We start from the raw sequence: 14,165 nt of genomic DNA on the forward strand, positions 1-14,165 counted from the left end.
TGCTTCTAAAAGCAATCAATAGGTTAAAGGAGACGTAGTACCTAAATGAAATTATATATGCACGAGATCATTTCTGTTTTATTAATGTTTAATAACGTCAAATACGTTGCCGTTCAGTTTTTCCTCATTAATCTTAAGCGAATCACAAAAAAATTAGACACATTGTATTTCTCGAAACTGTCTTAATAACTATTTTGGTCTAAAAGTAACTTGATATTATTTCTTGGGAATTTGCTAATAAAAACTTGAAAAATGAGTCGCTACTCACCGGGACTACCGAGGAAGACGGAAGAATAAAGGACACCTCTACGCGCTGCGTCACTGGCCGCCCTGGCGTCCGTAGGTGAGGACCATTCTCGTCGCGGACACCATTTACCTGCAACGGAAAAACGATATATACTTACTGTAGGTACCTTGTCAATACACGTTAAAGTCTACGTGAACGTGGGGCTATTAGAGAATAAGATTCGTAATTTTTCTATTTCCACTTATCGAAAAACCTTCATGGACTATTAAATAGTAAAAATAATATCAAGTAATAAATAAATTGTCCGCATATAACCTGTCGTCATCAAATACTTAGTTGAATAATTCATATTCTAAAGATACAAATTTATACGGAAAATTGTCAGAATATCTGGAAGAATCTTGATGAGTGATTAATTTCATCCTTTTTCGTTTATCAATTGGTAATTTGAGAGTTAATATCTCGTAAAAAGACGAGGTTATTTGAAATTTTGAAAGTCCACATCTAGTGTAAGTACACATCAATTGACGACGTCTTTTCATTACCATAGAACGATCTACGATTTTTTAAAATTTTCCTAATTCTTTTTATCGTGAAGATTCCAGCCAAACGGCGTTAAAGAGTAGCATCTACGTAGGTAAAAAAGACACAAGAAAAAGATAACCTGGACATCGCGTACAAAAAAAAATACTTGGAACGTCAAATTGAAACCTGGAGCTGATATTTACACTCCTGGAGAACTACCTATTGGACGATACGAGAAAGGCAAGAGGACAACTCGGAAAACGAACCTAGTTATAAATCATCAATATCTTCATCATGTTATACTGAGAGAGAGATTCGTTGAGTAAAGTTTGGAAGGATAAGGAGGATTTTTCCTCTGCAGGGCTGGGGTTGTTGTGCTTTTGTCGGGATGTGTTTGTCCAGCTGCTTCTAGCGGGGTTATTTTTTGACCGAGAAAACGAGTGAGGCTTGCAAGTAAAAACGGTTCTATCATAATTTTTTTGTGTATTTTGGTTTCTTTCGGATTTTTTTTTGTTATTTTGTGTTTTTTTTTCCTAATATAATTTGGAGCGGGAGGATACAACTGCGTTATTCCCTATCGTCGGCCATTTAGCTGTAGAACCGGTTCACCAGGTTGCAGGGAAACCGCAGAAACATGTAATACTGATATACAGCATGAGGATATACTGGGGTAAGTAGTAAACATCATTTGGTACATTAGGATGCAACAGAACGACAGTTGCACCAGAAGAAAATTCAAAAAATTGTCTCCAAATGAAGGTTAGAAAAGCTGAACAATCGGACAAGGTAGCTAATACAAGTATCTAAGGCCGAAAAATAGTTGAATTACGACCAAAAAACAGTTAAAATACCAAAAAAATTACAAAAAAAAGTACGATATTGAGTAGAGTGAAGTTATTAACTAAAACAACAAAAAGAAATAAAAAAAAAATAAAACACTTCCCCGAAGAATAGAAAAAGATAGCCGTAGGAATCTGCTGATACCATGGTAGTAGAAAAGAACGCTGATGGCCTTATGGAATGAGATAGGAAGTTCTTCCTGGAAATTGTCATGGGTTTGGTGAGTATCAATGGTTTTTGTCGTCTAAAATTAAGTTATTCAATATGTTTTAAGGTTTGAATTTCAGTACAAAAATAGTTTATAACTAATTGAGGTTATATGTAAACGTCCAATCTATAGATACCTCATTTAGAACACGCATAGTGAATAATATTGTTGATTAGTTTCAGTATTCTAAAAGTTCCATATAAAAAATGAATTTTTATACGTGTTTATCCACCAGAAACGATGAAATTTTATTATTTTCTTTTCACTATTCGTTAATGCAGAGCACGATGTGAATCTACATTTTGAAAAAAACGTCGCAACTATATCGTAGTGAAGTTGTAACTGCAATAAAGGATGAAATAATCCTATTTATCAACTATAAATAAAAAAATCGCCTAGAAAGTAATCTTTTTATATTTTATAGTATCCATTGATACGTTTGTTTCAAGGTGAAATAAAAAAAAAACTAGAATTGATTTGTTATTGAGTTGCATACGAAGGCAATGTGTAAATTTTGTTGTACAAAACACGACAGAAGCAGCAGTAACGGATCCGGAAATGAACGACATCGACAGTGATATAGCGTTTCTCTGCTTTGCAGGCGAATACAAATCGATGGAAAACAGATGACGGCTCAATAGAACGGCTCACGGCCAACTGTAAATTCTGTAAGGGAGTCTTCATTCTCATCAAAACACACGATTAAAAATTATAAACGTCTCATACGGGGCATACTTTTTAAGTAAGCACCGTTTTGGAATTAAAATTGGAATTGGAATTTTATTTCTACTGAATTTCCGTGAATATTGAGGCACTTGTCATAACGTGCCACCAGTTTTTTAATACCCTCCTAATAAAATTCTGCCGCCTGACTTCTTGTTAAGCACTGTTTTGACTTCGTTATCGTCTTGAAGACGCTGACCGCTCAGGTGTTTCTTCAAGTGCAGGAACAAATGGTAGACGCCGGGCGCCATATCAGGACTGTAGGGAGGATGATCTAGAGTTTTCCATTGAAAAGATTTAATGGTCCGATTAGCCACATGTGGACGGGCATTGTCATACAACAAAACTATACCCGTTTCCTTACCATTCCATCACTCATAATGTTTTGTCCGTAAACTTGACTCACGATTGTCGGAGGCATCTTAAACACTCAGTAAACAACGTACACAATGAAGAATCAGACTGTAACAGCGTCAGTGCGTAGACAAGAGATGTAGGTAACCAGCGCGCATGTGCGGAACGCCGACCTCGGGGTTGCGGCGGCGGAATCGCAAAACGATACTTACTTAAAAAATATGCTTCGTACAATAGCTCATTTTTTGAATTCTTTGTAAACGCGAATTTCACGAGCCTTGCATGTAAAAGTAAATACGACAATTTCAGTGATTTATTTACAGAACAAGAGTCGAGTAAAATTCATAGGATCATCATGTGCTATTTTAATTAAACGGTCGCCCCTTCACCTCCGCGTTGATATATATGTAAAAAATTGGACATAAAATCAGGAGCTTTAGACTTATGTTATTTCTAAAAGTCTTACATCCACATGCAAGCTGAAATGATGATGGTTAAGGTGATAACAAAACCTTATGGGATCGGTATTTTTCAGTTTTAGCCCCCAATGGAAACCACACAACAATTCTTTCGAAGTTCATAGCAGTTTTGAAACTGCGGATACATTTAGCAGGTCGATTTCTCAATTTCGTCGAGAGGAAAAGTCTCACAGACTCAAGTCAAGCGGATACGGAAACTGAAAAGCCGCAGAAATGTTTTATTACGTATACACTTTTGTGATTATATCCAAATAATTTCTATATAAGATATAAACATTCGAATTGAGCTTAATGCGTTTCATTGTTTCAATATTTCAACTATTTCATTTATGGTTACAAAAAGGGAAAACCCCTATTATCTTAAATTTGGATTTTGTGGGTATTTCGAATCACGGTGGTGAGGTGAATTGGTTTGATACAAAGCCCTACGTAATAACTGTGTTCAGAGATTTCCTTAAGGGGCGAAGGGCTAATCCTAAATACGTAGGTAATGAAAGCAGAGAGTATCATTTGATATAGAACAGGGTAATAAGCGGTTACGTGAAAGTATCATTACTATTAAAAGCATTTAATAGTTTTATGAAGTCTCTAGTTTGTTTTAATTAATTCTAATTAGTTATAACCTGCGTATTAGAGGACATCATCACCTTTCATTATTGAATGTTAAACACAGTTGAGTAGTTATCATTATTCTATACGGTCACAGACAGCTCTCGTTACAAAGCTCTATAATATATAATTATGCCTTCAAAATGTTTACCTATTTACCAAAGTCTTGTTTGCGAACTTGTTCTGAATAACTTACAAGTTAATATCTCAAATAAAAGGTAGCAAAATCTCTATAAATGAAGAATAAAATTGGTAATGTAGATATGGGATAAAGACAAAACCCTACGATTTACGTGCATGATTAAACATCTCAATTTGTCTATATTTCCATGGTTGTATCTAATTTTGACTGTTTTGTTCCTAAATTTGAGGACAGTTAGAAGCAAGGGATTCATTTACCTACTCAATGTTATGACCTATATTTTAAAGATTACTTGTTTCTTTACAAATGTAAAATTCCCTGATATTTTCGTTCATCCAAACGGTCTACAGTAATCCCAAAATATTCCCACTGTAATTTGGATTCCCATTGTAATTTGTAATCCCACTTTTGGTCAAGAAATTTGCCAGTTTTATGTGAATCGTTCTGCTATATTTGATGTAGTCTCAGCATTCCTCGTGGATTCTCTTTTAATGCAACAATTTTCAAGTCCATATGATCGCCAAATTTCCGCTCCTTTTCTATTATTTCTGTCGGTTTTCCTCAGGATATTTTTCTTTCTGGTATAGTTTTGTAAACTATTATGTATCCATCGCATTTTCTTGATCAGAGTCATCGTTTTCACGAAATATTTCGCTGCTGGAATCACGTTGACATCGTATACTTTCTATTTCATATTTAAGATTTTATCTAATTATTTTCATCGTCAACGATATTCATTTCCTAATTGCATAGTTAGTACTGATCTACCGATTTTGTCAAGTTGTTTACGCCCACTACTTAAGGTTTATTGGACTCCTGGTTGATTGGTAGCGGATTGTAAATCCACGCTCACCCATTTTTCATGTTACCTAGTTATTGTCGAAGGTGATAAGTAGCTTTTTTGTAGACTCCAATCTAGCAGAACATGGTTTGCAAGCAGTCTTCATTCAACTTTCTGCAACAGAAGTATCGAATTCTAAAGGGTTCTATTCCTTTAGAAGCAACCAAACCAAAGTAATTTTGAATAAACTTGTAGTGATATGCTGCCAGTTAAATAGAAAGAAAAAACAAATCTGCTGGACCAACGGCTAAATCACGAAACACCTAAACCTAAAAATGAGAGTTGCAACCACGTCAGCATTCTTCAGACAAGTTTTCTTTCTTTATTCTGATATAGACATATTGTGCTCAGACTTTTCAAAAGGAACGTTCATTGTTTAGAAGGTGTTTTCAACATGTCTTTTTCTTTTTGTTGGTTGCATCCAATTTAATTCCATTTGTGCACCCCATCTAAATAACAATATTTACTATAACTGAAGCCGAATACGACTTTCTTGTTAATTCCTGGTTAATTGAAGACTACGACGTGGAAAATTTACATTTAGACGATATTAATTAATGCCCCGTACTAAAAAATACTTTCCTATTAGTATACTGTTGGGGTTTCGTTGTGAGCTTTTCACACAAAGGTAAAATGGCCCTGTATATTTAATGAAACTCACACAACTTCATATTTCTTGATAAAATACTATAAAATTCTATTTTATTGGTATTATTTGCTTGTATAGCCTAAATTTGATTGGTAGTGTATATTCATAAAGAGAATAAAACTTCTATGTATAATATTAAAAATATTAAATCAAATAACGCGTCCTTCTTTACCGATGATCCAATAACTCAGAGAATTTCAAATAATTGGCGCATTCGAACACTTTTATTGGCAATATCACATAACGTTGTTTCGACCGCATTCGAGAGGCAGCCTCGGAAAAGCATTGGAAAAGCGTTGGAAAAGCGGGTTAGCGGGGACTGCCGGGGCAGTCTTTCATCCCAGGGAAACATCATTCGCGTTTGCCATTGGCTCTGTTCCTCCCTTTAGACTTGCATCTGCTGTCGATTCTATTCGTAAATCAAAATTGCGACGCTAAATCGACGCGTTGTACCCTTTAACGTCGTCCAACCTGTCTGAAAACTGACAGAACGACGCAAGTGCCAGAAGGTTGGACCGTATGGCTGAAGTTCTTAAGGATTTATCGTTGGCCCTTTCACAGCTTCGTTCACATCCGAATTGAATTTTAGTAATTTCCTGAAGGACATAGATGATTTTTATTAAAATTATAATTTTTATTCAATTGTTCAAGTACACTGACAATTCAACATTTATCAACTCATATACGTATTTACATGAATATCAATTCAGTTCTTAAGTATAAACAAGTCTTGGGAAAGCATTTCAGATCAAGAGGTATAGAATGTCGTCAGGAATTGCTTTTCTTTAAAACAAGTTGTAATATAGCATTAAAAGTTACTTCTTCAAGTATTTTGGTCCAATTTTGGGTTCAAAATATGGAAGAAATAACCAAATTTGAACGTTATATTTTTCATAATAAATCTAAATCACCTTCTGGCGGTACACCTGTCTGACAAGCGTTTTTATGACCAAGTTATCTCTTTCAGAAACAGATACCTACATACTTTGAAATCCTAACATCCATCATGAATGTAATACATAAGATCGAGCACTTTCAAGACCAATGGAAAGAAGTGGAAGAGCGGAAAAAATCTACATGCCCATACTTCTCCTCCCCACAATAAACAAGAAAAAAAAATTCGCATTCATAACCTTTCAAGGATTCACTGCAGCCATCTTCTTGAATATCAGCAAACCTTCCACTGTATATGGCACGATGTTCTTATATATATATATATATATATATATATATATATATATATATATATATATATAAGTTGAAAGTAACCGGATATTCCAGAACCCTGACGAAGCTGATAAACTATTTAAAGAACAAAAGACTGAACGGCAACATATCAGGTCCAAAATTGTTGTTGATACCGATAGATATTCAACTAACCAAGAAGCCTTCATCTAAAGATTAATGTTTGAAGCAAAAATCAAACTAATTTTGTTTCAATTAAACTTTAATCACAATTGTGGATACATAAGTAGATTAACTTTCGATGAAGAAGGATTTATTAATTGAAAATTTGAAAAATGTCAGTATTACCTATGTTAACTTGTATTTTGTATAAATTTTTGACACATTAAGTATAAATTCCACCATGGAACCTGTATTCATCACTCAATAAGTCGTGTGACTAACTAAGAATAACACTTGAATAACATTTGCCTCAAAATAAGCTTCTGTTTCAGCAATTGCTTCTTCATTCGAGCTGAATTTCTTACTGGTAAACATTTTTTTTGAGATCAACGAATATCCATTAGTCATTGGGAGCCAGATCTGAACTATAAGGTGGATGGGGAAGCAGCTCGCAGTGTAATTTTTCCAATTGCCAACGACTTGTGAATCGGTGGTTTTTTCTTTTGATTGTCTCTCCCTTTTGGAGAAAGTCAATGAACAATATTCCATGCGCATCACAAAATACTGAAGCCATAACCTTCCCAGCTGACTGTTGTACCTTTGGAGGCTTCGGACGTGGTTCCCTGGCTACAGTCCATTCAGACTAAAGTGATGGAACCATATTTCATCCATTGTCACATATCGACGCGAAAATATGATTTATTACGTGAAAACATGGCCAAACACTGCTGCGAATCATCAACACGTTGTTGATTTTGATCAAATGTAATTGCATGATTGTAAAACAAATTTGTGGACATTTTTGACGTTTTCTGAAGTAACCACCTCAATTGGATGATCAGAACGTTCACGTCCACGTCCACGTAATGATAAATTAATACACGAAATTGTTTTGAATCCATTTTTTAAAAAATAACAAAAGTAGCGTTACTTTTTACTGACTAATCGAAATGTCTCGAAATTTTATACATAGTCTTTTGAAAGTTGAGTCATATGGATTTGATAATGGCAGCGCCATCTGCGTGCCAGTCACACAACTTATTGAGTGATATTATACTTATATTAACTATTGATAAGATTATGCGTTAACTTACAAGAATGAGATGAATTTTGAATTTATTCTTTAATAGAATTCGAGTTGAATTAATTTAAAAAAAGTCCAAAAGTACGACAACTTTTCCAAATTCCTGAAACAAAACCAGATCGTCGGTTGTTTCAATTGAGTTAATGATGTAAGTAGACCACCTTCACCGCCGTTCAACTTTTTTAATTCCCCCGATCCGTCCGGAATACATAAGCGCAACCCCGTCTTCAATCCATACAAATAGAGCAATTTATCGAAAAGGAAAAAACGAATGCAGCGCTCTAAATTTGTAGACGGTATCAACTGGGATGGAATCACAGTCGTAAATATGACTTGCGTATAGAGACGTCGCTTGCTTTGACTTTTTGTGCTCTCTCTTCACTAACAACTGAGCATCGCCGAGAACATCATTTTGATATTTTTACTGAAAGAGGTAGAACTATTAAATCTCTCGGACTGTCAGCCGGTCTGAAATTACTTAATTATCATTTTTAGTCATATATTTTGTCGGGAAAAAATCGAGCGACAATTATACCGACCGTATACAATAGTAGTACAATTAAACTTGGAGGCGGAGTTAAGGAAAGAGGTTTTGTTGAGTTGTCAGTTCGTTTTTTTCTTTTTGATGATGATGAGTTTAAAGAATTGCCGCTTTTAGGTACCTTTAATAGCAACCAGTACTTTAATAATATCTATTTATAAAAGTTTTTAATGTGATGCATATGGTTTCACTCCATCTATGGCAAACGCTATAAGACAGGTATCCATTGTTTCGGATTATAATTGTTTGTTTCAAGTTCGATTTTTCATTGAAATACAAAACAAATGTATGCTAATTGTAGCTGTATCATTCAATTTCTCGATAATATATAATATGGTACTTGCATTTTTTTCAAAATATTTATTTTTAGGTTTATTTCATAAAATAAAATAATGTCAGAAAGTAAAATATTTGATCAATAATTAAAAAATATCTAGATATTTAAGTAAAAATCGCAAAAACTGCAAATTTTTGAATACATAACAAAACTATTCTTATTGGTTTTCAGTTGGGGCGTAATAGGTTATCGTTACCTGCAATATAGCGTGTGCTGTTATAATACAGTTTTTATTTATTAGATACGTATAAATAAAACATTTCTCTCTCTAATTTCTTGGGTTCGTAGGTTGTCAGAATACAATAATGAAACTTCGATAAAATATCACATTTTTATGTATAACTTAACGTTTCGCCCTTTCCTTGGGAGCATTTTCAAAAGAATAATTAATATTTGATGATTAAAATATTTCTAGAATAGATAAAACTTATTAGTAGATATCTTAAAAAACTTTATTGAAAACGTAGTATTAGAATCAGTGTATTTACCTCGTAATTTCAATAAAACCAGGTAATTGATAAAATTATGGTAAATTTGGCTGAGGTTTTTTATATCTTGTCTATGATATACAGAACATAAATCTTGTTTTATGTGTATCATACCTTTGATTAATAATTTTTGATAGTTAGTGTCATGAGCTAAGATTTTTGTTTTTTTTTTTTTAAATTGAAATTCATGATGTTCATTATTTTTCGTGTTTATGTAGAGCAGTCGACGCATTTATGCTGTATTTTTTACCATTTATTCTTATTTCGACATATTGCGTAGGTCATTCCTATATAATTTTTATGACAATTCAAACAACCTACGAACCCAAGAAATTAGAAAGAGGAAAAAAATTAATTTATACTCAAATCACGTTAAAAATTAAAAACATGATAAATAATTACTATCAGATCCTGGTAACAGAAATAATTAAATGTCGCAGGATCACCAACACTTTCAAACCATTTTTGTTATATATTCAAATATTCTTAGCATCATAAAAAAACTTTATCAGGTGTTTTAGCCACGGTATTTTTACATTCTGGCACAAAACACGATTTATATACTATTTTTGAGATTAATCGAAGTTTTATAATAACACTTATATTAGAATAACCGAGAGATTAACCGTCGTATTTACTTTATATTATATGTTCAGTGTTTATTTTATACCTATGACGTCATACAATATGGCGACCTTATTGAAATGTTTAAACTACCTACAAAATTTTTGAATTTTCAATAAAAAACTAAATCTAAAGAACTAAAACAAATATAATAAAAGTCGTATATAAACTATCCAAAACTATTTAGATACATATAATATTTATTAAAATATGGTGGTGGAATAGATTTTATGAGCGAGTTTATCGTCAAACCCCGTAATTTGAGCCTCTGAAACAATTGAATATTGTCGTTACTTTGTTTTAGAACGAGTATAAGTTGCTTGCGACGTTCAAAAACGTGTCCAGTAATTAATTTAAAGCGAATCCTGTTTCGTTTCCAATTAGTGATACGGACACCGCGAGTATACTGTCACTCGGGCAAATTGTGATGAATCATTACTGCTAAATCAAAGAATATTACCACGCTCAACTAAACATTACTTCATAAATTTAATCTGTCACCTCGACCATCTATTTCTATTTAGTGACTGTTATTCGTCCTCTCTGCTGACAAGGTCCACGTGCCTCTCGGTCTTTATTTTTTAACGTATTTTTGTGTGTTTAATCAGCGCGCATAAAAGAGGAATTCATTTATTATGGTCGTTTTAAATGATTTCCAAGCCCGCTAATGCTCAACATTACGTATTCATAAATCGAACAAAAGAAAAATAATAAGTTCAACATACGAGATGTAATCAAAAAAATAATAGGCAACTATTTAATTTAGTATATTTCATTCCTTCGTGTTCTCAGACAAACAATGCTTATGGTATAACATTTTTCACGAATCACCCGACTAGAATGTTTTCCACATTTCCTTGAAACCTAACCTAACCTAACCATATGTTGGCAAACCTGACGAAGTCCACTCTACGAGCACATCAGGGTAACCCTATTTAAAATGAAGAAAGTAGATCGTCAATAATATACAGAGAAGTTTATTATATCAATCTATATCTTTGCGAATAGAAATTTCAGAATATAATAAACATCATAATACATAATGTTGGAGTATAGCAACGATGCGCACACTAAATATAATTGTGCCTGTGCGAAATGAAAATGCCAGGTAGACGGGAAACCAAGAGAGCCAAATTTTATTGCTCTTCCCCTTCCGTCTGAAGAGCCCCGAAGGATGACCCACCACGGTCAGTCCGCCACCAGCCCACGCGACAGCCAGTCGCATTCAGCAGTTCACATCCAGTTATCAGTGTTTATACAAAAGTGTTTTTTTACAGTCCATTCATTTATAATTAAACGAAAGACTTTTTCAAGTGCATTTTATATACTGCGTTACGTGCATACTTTTATTCATGTATTATTGTGCTTCATTTATGTGTTATTAATAAAGTCAATCTAATAATACTTATTGTTTATTAACATTTAACAACACATAATACATCGCTTCTATTATTACATCAGTGTTTATAATAGAAGCGTTCATATTTAACGAACGTTCTCTTTAATTGGTTTCCATCCAGTTGATGACATTACTACTGTCAAATGTCATTGCTGATAATTTTCCTATTTATTTGAGAGTGAAAGTGTTTTGACTGGGAAGGGCCCAGAACCCATCCTTGATGTGGCTAAAAGAGTTGCCATCTTTGTCGGTCTAATCGCAAGACGGGTTCGAAAGAGATGGATAGAGATACTTGGCATGAGACAAGCGAAGGCCCTTATGAATGGGTATCGTAAGTCACACATCAAACAACTTCAACTAAACAGGCGCGAAATCCGACTAGTGACTGGACACTGCCTTCTAAGACGCCATCTCCACACCATGGGCTTCACGTACAAATCCGTTGGTGCATGGAGGAGAACGTAGCCGCAGACCACGTTGCCTGCACTCATACACAATTTACTTCACTCTTTCTGATCTAAAATTTGAGCAAGTTTTATCGTAGTTACTTTCCTGGTTTGGCATCAGTCGTTTAAAAATCGATATACACCTTGATAGATCAAAGGAATATATTCTTTCAACATGAAACAATTCAGTTTTCAGTTTAAAAGGAAAAGAATTAGACATTTAAATAATGTCGCTTATTATCCTATATTTTGGTAAAATGATATATTTTTTCAATTTTTACAAATCACAAATGTACATTTATTTGATGTATAAAGTAAGTGCTCGAGATGCACCAAAGCGGAACAACAATTAACATAATGAAATACGACGGAAAGTTATAAAAGGGCATTGTCAAAAGCTTGGTTATTATTTCAGTAAATGTCGAGTCTCTGTGTTCAAGTAACGACCTAGGACAACTTGGTCAGAACGAGATCCGTAAATCAAAAGGAAGGTCGGCCCGATGTACACATACATACACACACAGAGACATATATTTCCTTGACGTCGGCTCATATTTCAAATTTTACATACGAATATATACCGTTGTTGATGACACAGTTACCCACGAAAGCGAAATTTTACACGAAACCACATTTTTCCAAAGGTTTTTGGCCTATTTAGATGTCGAGACGAGATTTTACAGAGTACTTTATAATCAAAATGATACGAATTAGTCGGTAACCATATTATAACTATTTTTTTATATTTTAATGAAAAATTTACTTTATTACAAAAAATTATTTTCAACAAAATCTCTTTATTACTGTACATACTTAGTTTAGCATGTTTTGGAAAACTTTGATTGTATCAAACATTTGTATGTAACATTCACGGAGTTTTATTGATAAAATTCTACAAGATCATTAGTTAACACTTGAAACTTTATTAAAATTTAACAATTATTACAAGATTATTCACAACTTCGAAACTATCATTTTGCAAAATATATAACTCCATACCTCCCGTATTCTCGCCACGTATCTCCAATATTCAATCACTAGCTGCAAAACATTGAACTCCCGTCTTTAGTATTACTTACTTCCGCGATCTTCTAGAACATGCTAGAATAACCTTTCAGCATCTAGTTATACTCAATTTCTCACAGAAACATCTAGAATATAGTCCAATGGTTGCCCAATAGATGGAGCCACCCACAATTTCTTTTATAGTTTATTAAGGTCCGTCACGCATCCGGTAGGAGTTGGAGAGGGGAGCCGAGGCCAGCACGTCACTCGTCTGTCCTTGCAATTCATTCATGCTTGTACATTGATCAGTTGCCAACATGTTTCTGCAGATATATCCTATGTAAGATGTTTTTCTTTCTTAATAATTGTCAACAGCTTTCTGTTGCGATCAATACGTCTTAGTACTTCGTCGTTGGTAATTCTGTCAGTCCAGGGTATCTTCAGGATGCGTCTAGAGAGTCACATCTCAAATGCCTCAAGTTTTTTTATCATTTGAGCTTCCAAGGTACAGCAGTATTGACCACACGTTCTAATACCTTCCAAACTTTTGATATAAAGCAGCTACTTCATATTCATAATTCTGGAACTTCGATATTTCAAAACCCCATGTAGGTTTTGGTTCACATTAATTCTTAAATATTTCAACTTTTCATTCGCGAACTCAAAAATATGTCGTTGAATTGATATAAATAAATAAAACCTCGGTTTTAAAGTGATGATGTACAAGTAGTTAGAATAATATATCTATTTACTTTTTCGGTACAAAACAAAGAAATACTAATCTCCGAAACAATGACGACCAAGCAATAAAATCTCGCTCATTATGTCTGCCATTTTGTTACAACTAATTAGACTATAGATGAAGATCTTATCTTTAACATTTGTTCGAGATAAGCTGTTTTATTAACTGTTAAATTCCTTCTTGTGTAACACTCGTTATGAAATGGTCAACAATTAAAAATAACCAAGCAAATTGTATTTCAAAATTTCTTAAGGGGTTAATTAATTATTAGATATATAATAATTTATCAATACACTTCATTATATATTATAGAAGACATTTAGATACATGCTAAACTCGAACAAAATCATTGTAGGAATTTGTTGAAATTGTTTTTCTAGTAAGTTTCGCTACGAAAACAATTTTTGATGAAAGACATTCTCATTGATTGTGAACAAAACATATCTCAAGGTCAATATGTAAGGCGTCAAGGGTATTATATTTTTTTTTCTTAAGTGTATCCTCCCAATTAACTATTTCTCACATTGTAAATTAT

The 14,165-nt window shown here is 33.6% G+C and overlaps 1 protein-coding gene across 6 annotated transcripts in view; it reads right to left on the reverse strand.

The window, feature by feature from the left end:
• LOC130446301 (homeobox protein homothorax) overlaps positions 1-14,165 on the reverse strand; it is a 356,948-nt gene that overhangs the window by 93,389 nt on the left and 249,394 nt on the right. For all 6 annotated transcript variants that reach the window (XM_056782464.1, XM_056782466.1, XM_056782463.1 and 3 more), the window contains one exon: positions 269-376. In XM_056782464.1, the coding sequence (XP_056638442.1) occupies positions 269-376 (108 nt within the window). The remainder of the gene's footprint in view (positions 1-268; positions 377-14,165) is intronic.

This window comes from Diorhabda sublineata, chromosome 7 (genome assembly GCF_026230105.1).
Source record: "Diorhabda sublineata isolate icDioSubl1.1 chromosome 7, icDioSubl1.1, whole genome shotgun sequence".
NCBI classification, from domain to species: Eukaryota; Metazoa; Arthropoda; class Insecta; order Coleoptera; family Chrysomelidae; genus Diorhabda; species Diorhabda sublineata.